The 23,095-nt window shown below is 41.8% G+C and overlaps 2 protein-coding genes and 1 pseudogene across 3 annotated transcripts; 1 reads left to right on the top strand and 2 right to left on the bottom strand.

The window, feature by feature from the left end:
* Window positions 1–67: 67 nt before the first annotated feature.
* On the top strand, window positions 68–4,872 carry LOC121964681 (neoverrucotoxin subunit alpha-like; annotated as a pseudogene). The gene is made up of 4 exons (XR_015779549.1): window positions 68–75; window positions 163–336; window positions 1,760–1,899; window positions 3,359–4,872. The product of XR_015779549.1 is annotated as a neoverrucotoxin subunit alpha-like (transcript).
* Window positions 4,873–7,581: 2,709 nt separating this feature from the next.
* LOC121940726 (uncharacterized) lies at window positions 7,582–13,930 on the bottom strand. The gene is made up of 4 exons (XM_088090810.1): window positions 13,542–13,930; window positions 10,077–12,572; window positions 8,356–8,473; window positions 7,582–8,277 (listed from the first exon to the last, which is right to left on the bottom strand). Exons 1-4 carry the CDS (start codon window positions 13,585–13,587, stop codon window positions 8,037–8,039), a joined length of 2,901 nt encoding a protein of 966 aa, XP_087946936.1. The 5' UTR covers window positions 13,588–13,930; the 3' UTR covers window positions 7,582–8,036.
* A 713-nt stretch (window positions 13,931–14,643) lies between these two features.
* Window positions 14,644–22,696, bottom strand: vps45 (vacuolar protein sorting 45 homolog). The gene is made up of 15 exons (XM_088090866.1): window positions 22,428–22,696; window positions 21,347–21,481; window positions 21,130–21,190; window positions 20,109–20,188; window positions 19,723–19,791; window positions 18,946–19,077; window positions 18,676–18,786; window positions 17,953–18,087; window positions 17,714–17,827; window positions 17,266–17,433; window positions 16,616–16,774; window positions 16,340–16,447; window positions 15,812–15,933; window positions 15,418–15,549; window positions 14,644–14,972 (listed from the first exon to the last, which is right to left on the bottom strand). Exons 1-15 carry the CDS (start codon window positions 22,518–22,520, stop codon window positions 14,891–14,893), a joined length of 1,701 nt encoding a protein of 566 aa, XP_087946992.1. The 5' UTR covers window positions 22,521–22,696; the 3' UTR covers window positions 14,644–14,890.
* Between the last annotated feature and the right edge of the window lie 399 nt (window positions 22,697–23,095).

The raw sequence follows: 23,095 nt of genomic DNA, 5'->3' as shown, positions 1-23,095 counted from the left end.
TAATGTTGTCAGATGCTTGATGGACAGTAGTGGGTGTTTGGTTGTGAGACGTCAAAAATCAGTCCTAATGTTCCTGTAACTCCACAGCAGGCGACAGTATGGCAGTACTGCAGTCAGCACCCTCAGATCATGTGACCTGTGTGTCGTTTTGTGTGTTTGCAGTCTGTCGGGCTGTCTGGTCTCAGAGGAAGGCTGTGCTGCTCTGGCCTCAGCTCTGAGCTCCAACCCCTCCCATCTGAGAGAGCTGGACCTGAGCTACAACCATCCAGGAGACTCAGGACTGAAGCGTCTGTCTGCTGGACTGGAGGATCCCCGGTGGAGACTGGACACTCTCAGGTATGAAGAGGCCTGCTGCAGCCACAGACACTCAGTCTGTTAGAGGAGGTCCACTGTCAGCCTGGCTCATGTGACCCTGACACACCAAGCTGACCTCAAACAGACACAGCTGATCAACAAACGCTTTGTTCCCACATCAGAGCCTCAGCACAGACACAAGCAGTCAGGGAACAGCAGTCAGGGAACAGCAGCCAGGGAACAGCAGTCAGGGAACAGCAGCCAGGGAACAGCAGCCAGGGAACAGCAGTCAGGGAACAGCAGCCAGGGAACAGCAGCCAGGGAACAGCAGCCAGGGAACAGCAGCCAGGGAACAGCAGTCAGGGAACAGCAGCCAGGACGCGCCAGAACAGGGAGGGACGTGATGACACGTTTCTGGAGCGTTGACTTGTGTCAGCAGTGGAGAATAAGACGGTGGCGAATCCAGACAGTTTGTCCGCTGTCATGGCGGCTTGACATGCGTCAACGTCACGCTGCAGGTTTTAGAGCTCAAATCAAACCATAGTGCACAACGTTCAGACGCTCGTCTTCATAACACACACACACACACTCAAACACACTCATCCATTCATAAGGTATAATTCATTAAAGCTCATAATAACCAACACGTTGTCGCTCTCAGCTGGTCACATGGTGCCGCTCTGTCAGTGACCTTCCACGTCCACTTATGATGTTTTAGTTCATCTTTGACATTTCTGAGACTGGAAACAAAAATCCAGCCCCCCCCCCCCATCATTTATTATGTGGACAATAACTCAATGTCTGTGGTTTTTTTTATGTAAAACTGTGACATGATATAATCTAACTGGCATTTAAAGGGTTAAAATCCCCCAAATGTTGAAATATTTGGTAGTTTTGATCAGGACTGAAGCTGATTTAAAGGTTTAACCCATCATTTGTACACAGTACTCATGTACTCATGCCATATGCAGCAACACAGCCAGAATGATGGACAAAACTAAAGTGAGAAATGAGACATTTGGACACAAACGTCCACAATGAGACCTGAGGGTTAGAGGGAGTTTTGGGTTTGTCCCCTGGCTGATAAGTGGGACTCAGCACAGAGAGGACTGTACTAATATTACTGTCATATTTTCAGCTCTAAAGGACAGAAAATAGAAAGCAGTGTTGACTGTTGCTCGGAGACGTGATGTGAAAGTTTGTCCGTCCAACCGTGGACCCCGACCTCCTCCGTCAGAGGCTCGTCCTCCTTTACTTCTGACAGACAACGGTCATTATTACACAAACACAAGAGGGCGCTCATCAGCACCAAAACAGCTGCTTTGAAAGCTCCAACAATCAATACTTGTGTATCGACGAGCGATCGGCTGACTGTGTGTGATGGTGAAGTGTTGAAACTCCACCTGCTCAGGTACGCTGAACTCAAAGATCATCAGCTGATGAATAACAGGTGATGAACACGTAGAGAAACACACAGCTGTGTGTGTGAGAGTGAGGTCATGTCCATGTTTCCATGGTGACAGAGGAAGTGCTGCTCTGACCCCCCTCCTCCTTTCAGGGCGGAGCCTGCTGGAGTCCGATGGTTGAGACCAGGTCTGAGGAAGTGTGAGTGTGTGTTTTTTTATTGATCGCAGCTTTATTTAACGAAATATGAAGAAAACATGTCAGACAAACAAGAACACAAACATACATGAGAGCACGAAACACTGACTGACTGACTATTGTACACACAACATAAGAAATAATCACAAATAATCACAATATCAAGATAGAAACCAGATAAATGGACACAGATATCAATAATAAATATGTAAAAATACTTCTTCATATCATGTCAGGAGTTTCACTAAATAACTTTTTGTAAAAATCTAAAAAACGTTTTGCTTGTTTTAGTCATTTATGAGTGAGAGAGAAGAAAATGTTGAATTAAAATTAATCAAGAAAATATTTAAAGAGGAGCGTGAACCTAAGCATGTTTGTTTGTGGATGAAGAACTTCCCCATTTAACAAAATAAAACATAATTCAAATATTTGTTTCTTGTATCATCATAATAGCCAATTATATCTTTGAGGGTAAAATCATAAGTGATGTTACAGTTATTAAAAACGACAACTTAATTTAGAGCAAAATATTTTTTCGTGATTTTGGGCTTTTTTTCAGCTTTATTTAACAAATCAAATAAATAAGTCAGACAAACAAAAACACAAAGAGAGCACAAAAACAACACTTTAAACAGAAGATAATAAACATTAATAAACATAATATCAATATATAAACCAATAAAATATTTTAAATGTCATCTAAAAATAAAGTACACAGACAGTAATAAAGATAATACATACAGTATTCACATTACATCAGGGGTTTTATCAAATACATTTTTATAATAATCTAAAAATTTATTGCTTTTTTGTTATTTATGAGTGAGAGAGAAGAAAGTATTGAACAAAATTAAATCAAGAAAATATAAAGAGGAGCATGAACCTATAAATATTTTGTGAATAAAAAAAATCCTCATTAAAATTAAAGAAATTAACAACATAATTCAGATATTTGTTTCTTGTATCATCATAATAGCCAATTATATCTCTGAGAGTAAAATCATAAGTGATGTTAGTTATTAAAAACACGACAACTTAAATTAGAGCAAAAATTCATGTTGATATTACAGTGAAAAACTCAAAGGATCAAAGTTTGATCATCCTGCCCACAGAAAGAACAAGAGTTTTCAGCATCTGCAGACTTTATTTCTTCACAGTTTTATTTTGAAAAGTGTGAGCAGCACGTGTATGATGTCATTTCCTGTCCAGTCTGCTAACAGCATTGAAAATGAGTGGAGATGTAATCTGTGAGATGTTTCCCTCATCTCAACAGAAGAGTATAATTGTGTTGTTAAAGCCGTTCCTTCTGCTTTAATGCATCTTATCTGAGGACGTGTGAGCGTGTTTTTAACTCTTCACGCTGTGACATCACTCATTCACAGCTCTGATGTCATCATCACAGCCATGATCCATTAATAACTGATAACTAATCAATAACTTTGTGTCTTCTTCTCTCCGTCAGATTCCTGTCAGCTCACAGTCGACACAAACACAGTGAACAACGAGCTCAAACTGTCCGAAAACAACAGAGAGGTGACACATGTGAGAGAGGATCAGTCATATCCTGATCATCCAGACAGATTTGACTTCTGGCCTCAGCTGCTGTGTAGAACTGGTCTGACTGGTCGCTGTTACTGGGAGGTCGAGTGGAGAGGAAGCGTTGATATATCAGTGAGTTACAGACGAATCAGCAGGAGAGGAGACAGTGAAGACTGTTGGTTTGGACTAAACGATCAGTCCTGGAGTCTGAACTGCTCTGATGATGATGGTTACTGTGTCTATCACAATAACAGCCAAACACCCATCACCTTCTCCTCCTCCTCCTCTTCCTCCTCCTCTGTCTCTGGTAGAGTAGCAGTGTATGTGGACTGTCCTGCTGGCTCTCTGTCCTTCTTCAGAGTCTCCTCTGACTCTCTGATCCACCTCCACACCTTCAGCACCACATTCACTGAACCTCTTTATCCTGGCTTTGGGCTCTGGTCCTGGTCTCCTGGTTCCTCAGTGTCTCTGTGTCCTCTGGAGGACAGACAGTCTCCTCCTGTCAGTGATCACAGAGTTCAGTGTGTTGAGGATCACAGCTGATGGGAGGTCCCAGACTGTGTAGGATGTGAGTTTGACCTGAGGGAGGCGCTAGAGGACAGATGATGGACTCATGAAGGTCCTGAAGAAGCATCAGTGTAAACTCTCGTATAGACTTTGATCCTCTTCAGAAGAAAAACCCTAAAACCATCAGAGTTAGCCAGCCTCTCCAGCACTCAGCCATTTTTGGGTATTTTCCTGAAGTAGCTTCTTATTGGCCTTCAACATCATTTGTGCTGTTTGAAATTCCTCCATAAGTGTAAATATGAATAGTTTAGTAAGAATAATGAGTCAGTGTGATCTAGATGACTGAGTGAGATGACCCCGAAGTATCTGAGCAGCTGCCGTGATCATCGCTGTTTGAATTCTCCCAAAATGAAGGAGAGGAGCTTCAATGCTTCCTTTATAACACTGGACTGTCCTCTACCAAAGGAAAGGACAGAATCCGTCCCACAAGTCTTTGCAGCAGCAACATTTAAAGTGGCCGTTCTTTGGGAAATCAACTTTTTAACCCCATGAAGACCTCCACAGTCTGTATGAGCCCAAACGTCTTTCAGAGCACTGAACCGCTGTTTCCTGGTTTTGGTTCTCTTGGATTCTTTGCGTAATAATGCATTAAAACCTCAGCCCCTCGATGCACAATCAAGATATACACATCTGTTTTTTTCAGGACAACCTGGACTATCAGAATATTTAGTTTGCAGTGATGTCACCTGAATGTTCAAATAGTTATGATACCATAAAGACAAAAGAAAAAACAAGACAGAAATTGATTTTAACAGATATTTAGTGATAAATGACACAAAAGTATTTAGTACAAGTTTTTTTGTTGCAGAAAACCTTTCTCCCAAGTGTTGTGAATCAGAAACTGAAAAAATAAACATTGTAATTATTATAGTTTTTTTTTAAAAATGGACACACTTTTTTAAAAAGTATTTGTTTGTGTATCACATTATCTGTGCCATTCTGCAAAGCAGCTCCTCTCTGTGCTGCTGCAGAGGGCCACATCACACTCCTGACACTCCAGAGAGGGCCCCGATCCTCCTGCCTGCTCTGCCTGCAGTCAACACAGGGTTAACGTCCATAAGAGGCCCTACTGCCTGTTACACTGTCTCCTGATTTACCCTTGTCTACTACTACTACTACTATTATTATTATTATTATTATCATCATTATTATTATCATTATTATTATTATTATTATAATTATTATCATTATTATCATTATTATCATTATTGTTATTATTATTATTATTATTATTATTATTATCATTATCATCATCATTATTATTATTATTATTATTATTATTATTATTATTATTATTATTATTATTATTATCATCATAAGGGCTACCAGAGTTTATTCTAATGCAGGAGGCGCTACCAATAACACAGAGCGATAGATACAGCAGGATTCGGCCAATCAGTTTACTCCCGATGACGTAAGACATACGTAGACGATGACAAAGCGTCAGATCATCTTCCGATTGGTGGACTACACCCAAGCAAACCTCTGATTGGTCGAAATGCTCCTGAAGGAACTATGGGAAACCAATATGGCGTTTAGCATCGATGCTTATGTACTTTTATCATCAAAATGTGGATGAAATACAGACGGAAGACACCAAATATCGGATCTTTCCATCATGGATTTATTGAACAAGGTCCCCTAAAAACAGCCGGGTTCCCAGGCTGGATAGAGAGGCTCCTCAAGAGCTACGACGCCTCGGAAACATCCCTCCGCACGGCACAGCCGGCAGCTTTCAGCGGGAACAAAAGTAAGTGGACCCGACAGACGGTCTCAGAGTTATTCAGACTTTTCTGCGTGGTTGCAGTTCTGGTCGTGGACGCCCAGGCCGGCCTCGGACTGCCGCCTTCACTTACAGTCCGCTGTGAGCTGCACGAAACGTCCACAGCAGCGTTAACGTGTCCGCCATGCCACGCATCTGAAGCGCGAGAGTCAGCCTCGAGCCCCGCATGGCAGCAGCGTGATTCATGCGCGTGCTGTTCTCACACACACACACACACACACACACACACACACACACACACACCATGTTTATAAGCTCAGATTCCTCTCGTGTATGAAGCTCGCGCGCAGCCGACAACACGGGCCTGCAAATGTTTCAAAGTAAAATGCTTTGTATGTTGCACAGAGATGTTGTCAGAGGGCTTTTGTTTTGAAAGGGACACAGAGAAGTAAAACAGCTGGTTTTGTATTTCCTCATCTGTGTGACAGAGAGACTTTTAAACTGCAGTAAAAAGTAATATAGTCAATAAAATCATCAAAACGTCATTTAGCTCTATTTCTGCTGACAAACGTGCCCAACACGCGAAAAAACATCAGCGAGCCACCGTTTCTCTAGATGTGCTGCAGCTAACACGCTGCTTAGACGGGCATTGTGCGCGCTCTAACTTGATAACATGCGCGCCGAAACAAAAAAACAAAGCGCCCGGCGCTGCTCACGCGCTCCTGACACATGCTGTGTGAAACGGGCCTTACTCTCGCTAGTCCAACCTAGAGCACTAGAATAATAATAATAAGAGTAATAATATTAATAATTTCTTAAAGGGCTCGGGTCCTACCTAAGACTCACATTTGGCCTTCAAATTAAAAGCATCGGTAGAATAAGTGTCCAGATGAATCAGGTGACTTTAGCAGAAGAGCCTTATAATCTGCAGCTACACATCTCTCTGAAGAGAGGACATGTAGACAGTTATTTGACGTCTCTGTTGCAGGTCTTAGTCAAATTAAATACTGCGAGTTTGTTCAGTGCCGCTTTAGGTGAATGAAACAACAGACGTAATGTGGAGTAACGGTCTGATTTACTGTCTGTTTGAATCCAGCTGCAGGTCAGACACGTAGACTGTATATAAAGAATCTTTACATTCGTTCATTTCATCTTAAAATCTTTATTTACAGTCTGTGGTCAGACAGCAGACACCAGCAGCTGGATTTTTTTTGTTTGTCTTGCTAGAAAATGTCCCACAAATGGCAAGAAATTAGTCAGTTCAAAAAATTATTTATAAAAATCTAAAATAAATGACCACAAAACTTTTAAATTCCACGTTGACATGCTACAGTCAAAGTTGAGGGCAACATTAGGCTTTCTTTTCAGGAACAAATCTTGGCTCTACATTATACACCAGAAAAAGAATTTTTGAAGTTGTTTTTCTTTTCTGTTTTGGACTTTTTAGATGTTATTTGCAGACAGTTTCATTCTCCAACCTTTGATTCTTCACTGGTGATACCTACGAGACACACCACTGTCTTCTTTATCCAAAAACTGGCCTGCCCGCTCTCTCTGTGAGGACACACCAGTATTTATTCGTATTTATTTACAAAGCTTACAAAGCTCCTATCATGGAGTGCTGGCACCTGTTGTACCTGTTCCCAGTTGTTGTTCACCCTGCAGGTGCCAAAAATTCAGACTGAGCTGGGAAGAATAGCCTTTTCCTACTGTACCCCACAAAAATTTAAGCTGTCCTCATTGATAACACTGAGAGAATTCAAAGGTTTAATTTGTGATCTCATTGATTGTGACTCTTTTTTTCCTTTAGATTTGTTTGTTGTTTTATTTTATATATTTTGTAAAAGCCTCGCGTTTTTCTGCTTTGATAAGTGTTTGTTGTATGTACCTCGGCACCAAAATGTGTTTCCTGAGGTTTTGACTCAATGAATGAATTAATGAAAACTGTGTGTCAGGAAAATTTAAACTTGGAACAAAAATAAAGGAGATGATGCAGCAAAACACACGTCAGATTTTCTGAATCAGAGTATTGTCTGATGCTGAAACAAACATTCCTGCAGTGTTTAGTTAATCACATGCCCTGCATTATTAATGAAGCACATCAGCAGTTGCACTCCTTCTCCTGAGCACATTGGGACTTGGTTTTAGTATCACTTCCTGAAATTTGAAGTAAGGAGAAACTAAGCCCTAAAGCAGGGGGTAGAACGTGGAAACAAAAGCAGAACCAGAGACTACGGATGCCTGTTACATGTTTTTAAGTTCCTGACATGGAAAAGTGGCTCTATGGGGCTATGCTGGTCCAGTGATGTCCTCATTGTCCTGCTGGTCCAGTCAGCAGGTTGGCGGTCTCGGTGAGATCGTCCCCCGTCTCCAGAGCTCTCCGTACGTTCTGCCAGAAGACTCCCGGGTGTCCGCCGGCCTGCGACCAGCTCAGGTAGGTGCGTCTCTTCACCAGCTTCCTCATGCGGTAGTACGGAGACAGCTGGTGGGCCGGGATGTCCTCCAGGAACAGCAGGATCAACACGTCCTTCTGCTCGTCAAACAGACGGAAACTGCAAAGACACGGACGGGACAGACCGTGAGGACCAATCAGAGGGCGGAGCCGGCCCGACGGATGTGAGCGCCCTCACCTGGCCATCTGGATCTCTCTGGAGCACCACTCGCTCTGCAGGTAGCGGCGCGTGATCACACAGATGGTCTTCCTGCTACCATAGATGGCGTCTGTGATGTTCTCTATGATGGGTTTACCTGTGGACAGTTCAGACACTGAAGGAAAACCACATGGAAGGATTTTTACAGTGAAACAATAAGGATGGTGGTCCAAAGTAATCCAAGTGTCCTGAAGCCCTGATGTGCCAAGTTGTTTTGAAAAATGTCATTGACGTCACGTTTTTTTGGCCTTTTTTTTAATCTGGAGCTCCTAGTGTGGGAGCCACGTTCATGTATGACCGAGAGCTTGTGGTATCTGCACACCAGTGTTTACATGCTACCTCCACCACACAGAGAGAGAGACTTGTGGAGTTAGCAGTAAACAGCAAGTCCCTTGTGTCCCTTATCCACTGTGTTTTCACCACGTGAAGGACGTGAAAAGCTAAATACTGTGCCATCCTAAAAGGGGCAAGATGTGATAATTGTTTAAATATAGGGAAAATAGCAAGCACCTGTGCGAGGATCTGTGGTGCACAGACAAAAAGACAAACACACAGAGATGAAGACAGTAAGGCCAAAGATAAACTTCCTGTTTAACATTGCGATCACGTACGCTTACGGCTGTGTCATGGCCGTTACTGACGACGGCATCTGTACATGCAACACCCAGTAGCTCCTTAAATTTCCTGCTACTTTTTTGCTATATTTTCCTTTTTTTTGACTCCATGACCCCTTATGCTAAAGCACATCCTTTCTATGATACAGAGGCACTCATCAACATCGGAAATAGCTTTGTGGAGTTTGGACTGAATGCAGCAGACTGCGAGAGGATCCCCACCAACGACATACACCTAGCGGACAGTCAGACCAGAGGGGAGAAATGAAACCGAAAGATGAAAAAACGGAGGAGAGCCGGCATCAGGGCGAGGCTGACCCATCTTGGACAGAGAGCTGTTGCTCTTCCAAGCCTTCTTCTGGGTAATGTCCGCTCACAGGAGAACAAAGTGAATTAGATGTCATTGAGACTCACTCAGCAACAAATCAGAGACTGCTCTGTGCACATCTTTACAGAGACATGGTTAACCCCTAACATCGTGGATCAAGCTGTTGCACTGGATGGGCGGACCTTGTTCAGAGGTGACAGGACAAAAGACTGATGCAGTGCAGTCAAAAAATGCTCTGCAGGAATTGAATGACGCCATCAGCAGCAACATACACACACCATGATGGAATTTTCATCGCTGCAGATGATTTTAATCAACTCATCCCTCAACTTTAAAGATGTAGTCAGGATCAAGGACCAATTCTGATTTTAGATCTACCTTGTACCTAACTGGAGGATACTTCTAGAGAGCACAGGAGAGAGCTCAGTTTGTATACAACTGCTGCATGGCGACACTTGAGGAGGTTACAATCATGTTAATGCCGAGATCAAGGCAGAACAGGCGACAACAGGAACGACATCAGTGGTATGTAAGGCCTCTAAATCAAGTCAATCAGGGCAATGAGGAGAACATGTCTCTTGTGCTTGCTGCCATTTATAATCCCCATTACTCTGTCACATCTGCTCTGCCTCTACATTGCCCCTGCTGTTTATATCCACACTGCACAGCCATCATGTCAAACTGACGCAGGAGATATGTGGCAGCTATCATGCATACACGTAGTTAACAGCAACTTTATCTCTGGCCTAAGTGTTTACCTGGTTGGAAGTCGCGGTGGTGCAGACAGAGTCTCCAGCCCTGCTCGTCCTCCAGCACCGGAAGCATCTCTCTGCAGACCCAGGCCTCGTCGTGAACGTTGTAGGAGATGAAGGCGTCGTACAGATGAGGAGCTCCTTTCTTCCTCTTCCTGCTGTCGTAGAGGAAGGCCAGGAAGAGGTGGTAGGTGTAGGCGAGATGCCACCTCAGAAAGTGGTAGATGAAGGAGGTGAGGAGAGTCAGCAGAGTCAGACAAAAGCTAGAAATGAAGCAGAGGAAGCTAATGTCCATCCAGCAGGACTGGACGTCAAAGTCTAGCAACTTGTTTCCTTGTTCAGCCACAGGAAAGATACATGGGTACTGGTAGGCGTTAACAGCCTGCGTTTGGTTGTTATTTTTCACCCACTGGATAAAACCAGCATTTGAGCAGCTACAAGTGAAAGGGTTACCAGTCAGATCCAGGTACGTTAGTGCAGGAAGAGACTGGATGACCACCTCGTCGATCACTGTCAAGGCATTGTCTCTTACTGTCAACACCCTAAGAGCCGAGAGGTTCGCCTTGGCGAGAAAATCCAAGGATCTGAGCTTGTTTTTGGAAAGATCGAGAGACTGCAGGTTGGGGATCGGCTGAAACACTTCAGGGTTAAAGACTTGCAGATCACTTTGAAATATGTGAAGACTTGTCAGGTGGGGAGTGTATTTAAATGTGTCCGGGTGAGGTGACTCTGTGAAGAATCTCTCCGCCCCAAAGTAATCTAAAGAATTCAGACCTTTTAGAAAATCAGGTAAAATTTGATGATGCCAATCATAATTTTGTATCAGCAGGCTTTTCAAGAAAGCCAATGGGGAAATGGAAGAATGTGTCTCATTATTTTGTTGAGAACTTTTGCTGTCATATGAAGATGTGAGGTGGATTTTGAGACTTTCCAGGCGTTGTAGTCCTCTAAAAGCGTTTGCAATGGAATCCATGTCACCAAAAAATTGTGTTACAGAAAGCGTGAGAAGATTGTTCAGTCCATCATAAGCCCCCTTATGGGCAACATAAAATTTACTTGATTCTAAATACAGAGATTTGAGGGAAGACATATTTTTGAAGTCTCCTGTTTTGAGCTGCATCAAAATGTTCATGTTCAAATCTAAAACTTCTAGTTTCTGTAAATTCAACTTGAAGAAATCAACAAGTACATGAACTCCGTTTTCTCCAACGTTCAGCACTTTCAAATCATTCAGGTTTTGAAAAACGCATCCCTTGAGTGTCGAAATGCGATTGCTTTTGAGATAGAGTTGTGCAAGTCTTGTCAGATTTAGAAAATCAGAGCAGCCTAATTCGCCGATGACATTTGAACTCAGATCCAGAAATTCAAGCAAGGAGAGTCCTCTGACGCCCAGAGGCACTCTAGACAGGGCATTACTTGCTAAGTCCAGGCTTCTGAGCTGTTTCACTGATCTGAGGGAAGCCTCGGACAGCTCTTCCAGATTATTATGGGATAAATCCAGCTCAGTAAGTTGGGAGCAAGACCGCAGAAATGTTTCGTTCTTGCCTACAGTGTGAGATATAAACAAACTAAGATTTGTCAGCTTAGGACTTTGGCACGCGATATCCACCAGCTCTATCTCTCGATCGTGGTGAAAAAACGACACTGACAGATCCTGCACTGACTCAGCACTCTTCAGCATCGCTTGGTACATTTCACGACTATCGTTAGATACGAATAGCCCAAAAGTAGTCAGGTTCCTCAGAAAGATCGGGTCCGGGACATCCCACTCCAGGCCACTCCCAGTATCTAAAGTGATAGACTGAAGATGAGGGAAAACGTCCCTTGTGATGCTGAACTTTGAATCAGTAAATATCGCCAGTGTCCTGAGGTTTGACGTATTACAAAGCAGCTCATCTGACTGAAAGGAGGTGAAATAGTTACTATCAGCGAGCAGGTCGTTTAAGTTTGGTAGTTGTAAGAGTGGCACGATATCGGTCATTTGATTTAAGTGGTTATACGTCAGTTGTACCGTCTGTAAGCTGATCAGTGACTGAAAGGCCAACGGGGAGATGTATGTGATTTGGTTTTTCTCCAAGGACAAATAAATTAACTCGGTTAGTCCCTGAAACATGTTGTCCGTCACATTGCTGAGGTTGTTTGAGCCCATGTCGAGGTTTACTAACTCCACGTCTGCAAAAGCTCCATTGTCTACGTGAGAAATCAAGTTGTTTCCAATTTGTAAATATCTGAGTTTTGAGAGACGGCTGAAATCTGTCCTGTTTATCTTTGAGATGTGATTGAAGCGGAGATCTAGAGTTACTGCTGTTTTGGGAATGTCATCAGGGATGAAAGCAAGGTCGCGATCTGCGCACTCAACCCAAGTCCGATTGTCATCAGCAGTGCAGTTTTTTAGTGAGTAAGCCAGCGAGGGGCTAAAAGAAAGCAGGACAGACAGAAGCGAAATGAGGAAACTTGACAGGAAGAACCAACTTCCCCTTGTCGACATGATGATCTTCAAACCTGATGGAGAGAAATGAGACACAACAGTCTGGAGTGATACGAGCATCAAAATGCTGACTGTGACCAGTGGTGTGGACCCGAGTCACATGACCTGGAATCAGGACAGACCCAAGTCACAAATTTGGCACTCGACAAAATCGAAAACAGCAACTCGACTTGGTCTTCAGCACCAATGACTCAGGACTGGAGGGCATTCCTAGGATGTTTTAGCAATTTGTGGTGATTTTTAAAAACTTGTGGCAATGTTTTCTTTTAAATTTTTTGGCAATTTATTTTTCTTTTGGTGATTATTTTTCCTGTCAAATTTTTTGTGATTTATAGATAGCCTTGGTTATTTCCCTTTTAGAATTTTCTTTTTCTTAAAAGATTTGGTGATTTTTAAAAAAATACTTTTAGGTGTGTTTTTAATTCATCTCATCTTTGATTTTTTGGCATTTTTTTTCCATTTAAAATTAATTAAAAAAAAACAATTTGCTTTCTTTGAGGACAATGAGCAACAACAACAACAAAAAGGATTGACTCAAAAATTACAATTAACAAGAAATTAGTAAAAAAAAAAAAAAAAAGTACAAGAAAATTTCATGAAAATTAGTAAAACACAACTAAAAGACAGTTTATAAAAATAAGAAAATTAGTTAAAAACACAAATGCACAAGAAATTGTCCAAGAAAAACGTGCTCTGAAAAAAATCCTAATAATTTTGTGACATAATTTTTTAATGTAATTATCACATTTCTGAATCTAGTTTCCCCCAAGTTTTTTTTTTTTATTTTTGAAACATTTCTCACTCAGTTTCTGGTTGTCCTTTTTGTCATTTCTTAAAGAAATTCCAACAAATGGTTTAAAGGGTTAATGTTCCTGATTTAGTCTCTTACCTGTTCCTGCAGGTTAAACCTTGGTTTGCTTCATTCAGACAATAATACAGATGCACTTTGAACTGATTAAATCAGGGTTTGAGCAGCTACTCACCGTCCAGACGTTTGAGCTCAGACTCTGAGCGATGCTCCGTCTGCATGAAGAGGTTTGAGAAGTGAGCGCTTGGTCGGTCGCTCGGTCGGTCGCTCGGTCGGTCGGCCTCCTCAGTGAAAGAGGAAGATCTGTCACTGAGTCAGACGTCAGCGGTTCCTGTCGCTCTGAGTTCAAATTTCATTTCAGATTCACTCAAACTCTTCGCTTTATGTTTTCTGCGGACGGTTCATCACATTAAAGGCCGTCACTAATCACCATCACCACCCACATACAAGAAAAAACACCCAAACCACGATATTTATCATTTTCAGTATATCGAAACTTGAGAAACTCATCCTGAAATTTTTTAACGTCGTTTTTGCGACTCTCTTTGATGAGTCTGTCTGTCTTTTTTTGGGTTGTTTTTCAGGGTTGACAGCTGTCTGCAGGATTCTCCTCCACTGATCAGACACAGATACGTGCAGTGATGGAACAAGTATTCAGATCCTTTACCAAGGTAAAAGTACTCGTACCACCCTGTGAAAATACTCTTTAAAGTACAGATTCATTTCAAGTCCTGCAATCTCAATGGTACATGAGTAAAAGTAACTGTTATCAGGATGTAAAATCTCAAAATTGTAAAAATTAAAAAAAAAAAAAAATAGAGCCCCCCAAAAACAAATATTTTTTTTAAATTGAAAAAACACCAACCCAAAATTCAAAAGTATTTAGAAAATAAAAATACAAAAACACCCCCAAAACAAATAAATTATTTTAACACCCAAACACTCAAAATTATTTGAAAAAAGAGAGAACACCCTCAAAATAACTGAAGGAAAAAATAGAAAAAATACCCCAAAAGAATAACTTAAAAATAAGAAAAACAAATATCCAAAAAAAACACAAAATTACAAACAAAGTTAATACCCCTCCAAAATAATAAACTCCTGGTTTTTTATACAAAAATCTTAATTTGCGAAGTCACTAAAGCTGTCAGACAAATGCAGTGAAGTAAAAAGTAAAATATTTCCCTCTGAAATGCAGTTAAAGTATAAAGTGGCATGGAAAGTAAAGTACAAGTACCTGGAATTCATACTTCAGCACAGTACTAGAGTAAATGTACTTAGTTTGTCATTTCTCTGTTTTATTCGTGTTTAATTTTAACATAAACATTCAGTTTGACAGGAAGCCACACAAACACGTTAAACACACACATACACACACAGAGGGGGCGCACACACACACACACACACACAGAGGGGGGCCACGAAAATGTTGAACTGTTCCTTTAAACACACACACCCCGTTGCCGTAGGAACAGAGGAGAGGGAATGTCGATTCTGTCGCCTCAGCAGTTTTCACTGTCGTCTTCAGCGCCTGCTGCCATGGCGACCACTTCCCTGTGCTCTGTCGCCGCCGTGACCCGTCGCTGACATCACTTCCTCCAGGAAGCTGAGAGAAACAAACACACACACACACGGACGTCACTCAGGTACAAATACACAACTTTACTTTAATGCAACTGCATTTAAAATACTTTGTTTTTTTCATACTGATACAGTGTGTGCATCTGTGTGTGTGTGTGTGTGTTTCTATATTTATGGTGTGTGTGTGTGTGTGTTTATGGTGTGTGTGTGCGTTTCTGTGTTTATGGTGTGTGTGTGTGTGTATCTGTATCTGTGTTTATGGTGTTTATGGTGTGTGTGTGTGTGTGTGTGTGTGTGTGTATCTGTGTGTATGTATCTGTGTTTATGGTGTTTATGGTGTGTGTGTGTGTGTTTGTGTGTGTATCTGTGTGTGTGTATGTATCTGTGTTTATGGTGTTTATGGTGTGTGTATGTGTGTGTGTGTGTGTGTGTGTGTGTGTTTATCGTGTGTGTGTGTGTGTGTGTGAGACCTCTTGGTGTTGTGGATGGAGCTTCCTCCGAGGACGATGCGGACTCCCGGTGTGCTGCGGTTCAGGTTGTAAACAGTCAGAGCTTCTTCGTATGTGGCTCCACCAATCAGAAACACCACAATGTCCTGAGGCCTGTAACACACACACACGCACGCACGCACGCACGCACGCACGCACGCACGCACGCACGCACGCACGCACGCACATACACACACACACGTTAAACTGGATAACAGCAAAGATTCAGAAAAGTGAAGCTAAAGACGTTCAGATTTAACAGGAAGTATCTTTTCATCATGAGCCCTTATGTGTCCTCATTCTGAGTGAGTGTGTGTGTGTGTGTGTGTGTGTGTGTGTGTGTGTGTGTGTGTGTGTGTGTGAGTGTGTGTGTTACCTGTCTCTCAGGCTGCTGGGGCCCAGGTACGGGAACTGACTGTCCTTCAGTCGACCTTTGATCAGCTGATCCAGAGTGTCGTGAAGCAGAGGCTGATGCTGAGTGTACACGTTCTCCACACCCTGAACACACACACACACACACACACACACACACACACATTGATAACCACAGAAAAACACACACACACACATTGAAAACCACAGAAACACACACACACACACACACACACACACACACTTTTTTTTATCATGTTTTGAAGTGCATTATTTAGCAGTTTTAAAGTCCATTGAGCAACTTGGCACGAAATGTTAACAGGATCTATATTTTATTTATTTTGAATAACGAGTTATGAACAAACTTTAACGTGTTAACGCTGACAGCCCGAATAAATAATAAATAATAATAATAAATATCTAAAAAGTGAGACTTTGTAGTTAAAGTCAGGACCTGGCTGTCAGGTAGTTTCACTGGTTGCTATGGTGATTGTGCATGTGCGTGTGTGTGTGTGTGTGTGTGTGTTTGTACCTTGAGGCCTTTGAAGAACTGTTTGGTGATGGCGACGGCGTCTGTCGGCGTGATGAGGTCACTTCCTCTGACTCTCTTTCCTCCGTATTCTACCACCGACTTCACCATCTGACACACACACACACACACACACACACACACACACTGACCTTTAACCTTTTAAAACATTAAAAGAAGGAAATGAGAAACTTGAAGAAATTACTGAAAAGTTAGCAACAAAATCTGTAAAAAGTTGAAGTAAAATTATAACTGAATCATTGTTATGGAAGTCGTCACCCTGCGGTGGCGCTCGGACACTCCTCGCCGGCTCAGCTCGTCCATCAGCGCCGGCAGGATGCTGCTGCTGTGGCGTTCGTATCTCAGAGCGTAGAGCATGACCAGACGGACGGCGTCCAGCTCGGACAGACGAGGGTTCTGCAGCAGCCGGCGGACGCTCTGAGACAAACAGGAAGCAGGGCGGGCGGCGAGACGAGCCGCCACACAAACTCATCAGCTGTGAGGTAATGGTGGTGTGATCACGGTGGTGAGGTTGTGGCGGTGAGGTCGTGGTGAGGTCGTGGCAGTGAGGTTGTGGTGAAGTTGTGTCGAGGTCATGGCGGTGAGGTCGTGGCGGTGAGGTCGTGGCGGTGTGGTCGTGGCGGTGAGGTCGTGGCAGTGAGGTCGTGGCGGTGAGGTCGTGGCGGTGAGGTCGTGGCGGTGAGGTCGTGGCGGTGAGGTCGTGGCGGTGAGGTCGTGGCAGTGAGGTCGTGGCGGTGAGGTTGATGGTGGTGAGGTCGTGGCGGTGTGATCGTGGCGGTGAGGTTGTGGCGGCGTGATCGTGGCGGTGAGGTTGTGGCGGTGTGATCGTGGCAGTGAGGTTGTGGCGGTGTGATCGTGGCGGTGTGATCGTGGCGGTGTGATCGTGGCGGTGGGATTGTGGTCGTTACCTGCTGGGCGTTGGAGTGGTCGTTCTGACAGGACAGCTCCTGCTCCACCTCCGACACCTCCATCAGCTGACGCTCCGACACCAGACGAGACAACTCGCCGACCACTGTCACGTGTTTGGACACGGTGCCCGACATCTTCTTAAACTGAGGATAGTTATCTACAAAAGCCTGAGGACAGACAGGAGACAAAAGGACAGGGGAGGGACAGACAGAAGACAGATAGGAGAGAGAGAGAGACAGACAGGAGAGACAAAGAAAGACAAGAAAGAGACAGGTGATGCACTTGGAGGACACAAACACCTGTCTGTCTGTCCCTCCTGTCTGTCTGTCTGTCCCTCCTGTCTGTCTGTCTGTCTGTCTGTCTGTCTGTCTGTCTGTCTGTCCCTCCTGTCTGTCTGTCTGTCTGTCCCTCCTGTCTGTCTGTCCCTCAGTTGTCCGTCCCTCTGACCTTCATGTCACTGATGGACTCCAGCTTCTGTTGTTCTTTCGGTTTCTTCTTCTGGAAATCTTCCATCAGGTTTTTAATGTTGGTGCCGATTTCTCCGAAATTCAGGTACAAGTTCTGATGTACACACACACGCACACACACACACACACACACACACACACACACACACACACACAGGTTAATTATCCGAAGCTCGAAGTGTGTTTATTGGTTCTTCTCTGTTTTCTGACGAGACTCACGTTGGCGTAAAACTCGTCGTTCTCCGCAGACAGAACCACCTCCTTCAGGTCTTTGCTGATCCCCGGCACTCTGGAGAGGTCGATCCGGTTGTTGTTCAGACCCAGAAGCTCGTGGACCATCGCCTGGTACGTCCACTGCAGAGACACAACAACACAATAAACACCAACACAACAACACAATAAACACCAACACAACAACACAATAAACACCAACACAACAACACAATAAACACCAACACAACAACACAATAAACACCAACACAACAACACAATAAACACCAACACAACAACACAATAAACATCAACACAACAACACAATAAACACCAACACAACAACACAATAAACACCAACACAACAACACAATAAACATCAACACAACAACACAATAAACATCAACACAACAACACAATAAACACCAACACAACAACACAATAAACACCAACACAACAACACAATAAACACCAACACAACAACACAATAAACACCAACACAACAACACAATAAACACCAACACAACAACACAATAAACATCAACACAACAACACAATAAACACCAACACAACACAACAACACAATAAACACAGTAAACATCAGCACATAAAAAGCGTCTTTCTGTCACTAAAAGCTGATTTAACAGCAAAAGGAAATCATCGTTTTCACTCAGGAAACTTGTGACTGTGTCTGCTGATGATGTCACACTGTGGCGCTCTGTGATTGGTCACCTGGTTGAGCAGCGGCGTGATGGCGTCGTCGCTGCGGTCGAGGATCAGCAGCAGAGGAGGAACTTCGGTCTTCCTGAAGTCAAACAGCTCGTACTCCTTCGTGATGATTTGCTGTCAGACGGATAACGGAGGTTAACGTTTGACGGGGAGGTGTGTGTGTGTGTGTGTGTGTGTGTGTGTGTGTGTGTGTGTGTGTGTGTGTGTGTGTGTGTGTGTGTGTGTGTGTGTGTGTGTGTGTGTGTGTGTGTGTGTGTGTTGCAGTAAACAGACGCTCTCTGCGAGGCGTTTGGACATGTCGGAGGACAGCTGGTAGCGGATCATTGGACATTTCTTCAGAGCGAGCAGGACGGAGGTCAGACCCTGAGTACAGCGAGACAACATGGAGGGCTCCCAGCTCCGACCCTGACGGACACACACACACACACACACACACACATTTAATATTTCACAAGATGAAAACAACAACAACAAAAAAAATTATTGAGATTTTTTTAAGGAAAAAGTCAAATATAAGAAAAAAACACAAATTTAATTTTTTTTAAAAAGGGGGAAAAAATCAAGACGAAATGTTTTTATAAAAAAAAGCAACAAATTTTAAAGAAACAAAAATCACAAAAAAAGACCCATTTAAACTATTTAAGGAAGAAAAATGCCTTTTTGTCCAATTTTTTTCATTTTCTTTTAATAAAAAACAAACATTTCTTAAGCAAAAAAAAAGCCAAAATTTAATGGAAAAGAAAAAGTAAAAAAAAAAAAAAATCAGGAGAAAAAAGTTTTCACAGTTTTGATAGATTTTGTGATTTCAGTGATTTTTAAACAAAACACACACAGCTTTGAAAGCCGTGTTTCCTTTTGAAATCAGCAGTAAAATAAATACAAAATACAACCATTTAAAGCTGCTCGTCCCTCCTCTAAGCCACAATAATCAACTTAAGTTCCTCCTCAGTAATTAAAAAACTATTTAACTTAACAAACGCTCCCTTAAAATGTGATTAACGGTTACATTTCTGTTTGTTCAAAAAGACCGAAGAGTTTGTAGTTTCTCACCCTGGCGACTCCCTGCAGGTTCAGGGAGAAAAGGTGAGGATTCACTGCGATGAAGTCTCCATAAAACTCCTGCAGAGAGAGACAGACACACACACACACACACACACACACACACACACACACGCAGACACACACACTCTTACTCTCAGTTACTGTAATTTATTTAAAAAAGACTTTAAACTGAAAAAAGCAGAAAATGTCTCACAAACTGTTTGTTTTAAATACAGAATTAATATTTATTGATAACGTATCAGTTTTATATTGACTGACTTGTGATGTTTGTTTGTTTGTTTCAGCTGAAGACAGAAAACAAGGACGGAGACAGAGACGGAGACGGAGACGGAGACGCTCCCTGCTGGAGACGACAGGTAGGACCACAGACTCACCTGGACTTCAGCCACCACTTCCTGTTCATCAGCCTCAGCCAGAGCTTTGATCTCACTCTTACTGATCACATTACTGAAGTCTGAAACACACACACACACACACACACACACACACACACACACACACACACACACACAGAGTCAGGTGATGATGTAAATCAGGGTTCATACACATTTTTACCAATAACTTTCAATAACTTTCCAAGACTTTTCCAGGACTTTGAGGCAGATTTTGAACAATCTCAGAAACGTCCGAGTCAGCTCTTTGTCAAAACTGCATAATAACTTTTTTATATGTTTATTATTTATGAAACAAATAATGAACACTCAAATATTACTAAGGGACTGTTTGTTATTTATGAGGCAGCAGGCATGTCAAATCTTTTTTTTATTAAACTTTTGAAGGAATGTTTCCGTTAAAAATCCCCAAAAAAATTCATGGAAAAAAAAACCCAACCAGAATATTTTTAAAGACAAAATGTTGTCAATTTTGGACTTTTGTTTGTATTCATTTTACTGCAACTTTTTATTTGAAAACGTGACGCCATGTTTGTTTTTTAACAAATGTACTTTTTTTTTAACTTCCAAACTTTTAGGAATAAACCAAAAAATAATGATAAAATAATATTTTCAAATTTCCGGATGGTCCTTGAACATGTGTTATTATACATGGTTGTGAAGCAAAACTCTTTCAAAACTTTTCCAGGTTTGGAAAATTGCTATTTGTAAATTCATGACTTCTTTCACACCTGTATGAACCCTGTATATATTATCATATATATATATATATATATATATATATATATATATATAACATTTATTTATTTTTACATTAAATCAAAATGTTTCTTTTAAACGTGTGCAGAAGGATCGATCAGCAGCATTAATGTGCAGACGACAGAAAACGTTAAAATATGCTGATTTTCAGGCAGCTTCTGCACCGTCTGTTCTCCGTGACTTTTCTAACCTAATTTTGTGGACGTTTATTCTGGCCGGACATTAAAGAGTTAACGTGTCTTACAGATGAAATAGACGCTGTATTTTGGTCTCCGCAGCTCCTGGATCAGATGTTCCACGTTCTCCTGCAGAAAACACAGACGGACAGACGGCATGTTTATCGATATGTAAACACGGACAGACAGGTGGACGGGTGGACAGGTGGACAGACGGGTGGACAGGTGGACGGGTGGACAGGTGGACAGACAGGTGGACAGGTGGACAGGTGGACGGTGTTGTACCTTGGTGGGTCTCAGGAAGCAGATGGCCTTCAGGTGTTTCATGCTGTCTCTGTTCTGAGAGTCGATGCGTTCAAACAGGTAAACCTCCTTCTGCAGGATCTCAGACTGAGTGTAGACCACGCTCACTATACTGGTCTGAACACACACACACACACACACACACACACACACACACACACACACACACACACACACACACACACAGACACAGAGCATATTTCGGCTGAGAGGTGATTCAAAGTGATCGACAAGAAACATCAAAAGCATCAAGATAAAGTGAAAAAGAAAAACACATAAAAGACATAAAAAAACACCTAAAAAAACTCAAAAGCATTAAAAACATTTTAAAAATCTCCCAACAAAAAACTCTAATAATAAATAATTATTTAAAATTATTTAAAAATCCAAGACTCAAAATATAAAAAGCGGGGGGACAAATACACACACACACACACACACACCTTAAAATTATTCCAAAAACACGTAAAAACTCAAATATTAAATTTTTTAAAATAAAAATAATTTTAAAAAATATATTATTATTTTAAAAAATAGAAAAACCCATAAAATAAAAAGTCACACCCCAGCCTCCACCTCCTCTGATAAATAAATGACAGTCCCTCAGTATTTAGTGAGAGCACCAATAACAGCATGATAATGTCCTCACGGAGGCGTGTATCATGTTATTTTCTCCTGATTAACCCGCTCTGCGTAATCAATCATTATTTATATTTAATGTCTGTATTCAGGATCTAAAATGTCTGTTTAAAAGTGTTTTAAATTAAAAATATGAACCCTGTTGACTCTTCAGCTGCAGTTCAAACCAAAACTGTACATAAAGACTCATGTATCTCATATATAATAATAATATATATCTGTATATAAAGTCTATAGTTCAGGCTGAAGATGAATAACATGAATAATATTTCAAACAGACGGAGTATTTGTATGTACTTATATTCACAGTAAATACAGCAGTATGACTGGGCTGTCGGCGGTGTATTAACAGTATAAGTACATAAAAGCAGCAGTATAAAGCGTGCACAGTGCGCTGTTAACCCCCTCCTGCCCGCAGCCTCACCGTCTCTCGGTCCATCAGCAGCACCTTCATCCCGGGCCCGCTGTTCTCGATCATCTTCGAGACGTACTGCTTCACCGCGAGCGTCACGTTCATGGTGGCGACGCAGAGAGTAAACAACAACAACAACAACAACAACAACAACAACAGAACAGCAGCCGCTGAGGAGCGTCTGTGTCGATCTGCGGGCAGATTTTCAGCCCAAAAACAGCTGCTGCGACAACAACTCCGCTACCAGCCTACTTCCGGGTTAGGGACGTCGTTACGTTGTACGTAATGCGCATACGTAAGTACGCATTTAGACGTTTTGTTTTGTTTTTTTAAATAAGTTGTTTCCTCTTTGAAATCGAGGCAAACTAAACATTTAAAAAAATAATGACCAAGAAATTATTAAAAAGTATAATAAAATTACATTAATATTTATAAATAAAAGAAAAAAAAGAAAATGAAGAAGGTTTTAAAAAAACAGGAAAATCCTCAAAAATGATGAAATGATAAAAAAAAATGAAAAACTTTTTAACCTAATTTTTACTATGTAATATGATCGTTTTTCACTTGCTTTATTTTTACAAATCACAAAATAATATATAATGAATTTTTGAAATTATTTTAATTTCAATTAAATAAAAAACCCTGAATTAATATTTAATTTCAATAGATTTACATTTAAA

Source organism: Plectropomus leopardus, chromosome 17 (genome assembly GCF_026936395.1).
Source record: "Plectropomus leopardus strain MGB_pleo_1.0 chromosome 17, ASM2693639v1, whole genome shotgun sequence".
NCBI lineage: Eukaryota > Metazoa > Chordata > Actinopteri > Perciformes > Serranidae > Plectropomus > Plectropomus leopardus.
Note: the sequence above shows the minus strand (reverse complement) of the source record. Positions and strands in the feature narration are given on the sequence as shown.

What these genes read in the sequence shown, in the direction of transcription:
- LOC121940726 (XM_088090810.1), bottom strand. Translation starts at nt 13,587, where the DNA reads ATGCAGACGGAGCATCGCTCAGAGTCTGAGCTCAAACGTCTGGACG. An exon ending in TGAGCTCAAACGTCTGGACG is followed by an intron (nt 12,573 to 13,541) that starts GTGAGTAGCTGC and finishes TCTCTCCATCAG; the next exon opens with GTTTGAAGATCATCATGTCG. An exon ending in AGAGAGATCCAGATGGCCAG is followed by an intron (nt 8,278 to 8,355) that starts GTGAGGGCGCTC and finishes GTGTCTTTGCAG; the next exon opens with TTTCCGTCTGTTTGACGAGC.
- vps45 (XM_088090866.1), bottom strand. Translation starts at nt 22,520, where the DNA reads ATGAACGTGACGCTCGCGGTGAAGCAGTACGTCTCGAAGATGATCGAG. An exon ending in ATACAGCGTCTATTTCATCT is followed by an intron (nt 20,189 to 21,129) that starts GTAAGACACGTT and finishes TGTGTGTTTCAG; the next exon opens with ACTTCAGTAATGTGATCAGT. An exon ending in TCACGCCGCTGCTCAACCAG is followed by an intron (nt 18,088 to 18,675) that starts GTGACCAATCAC and finishes GTGTCTCTGCAG; the next exon opens with TGGACGTACCAGGCGATGGT.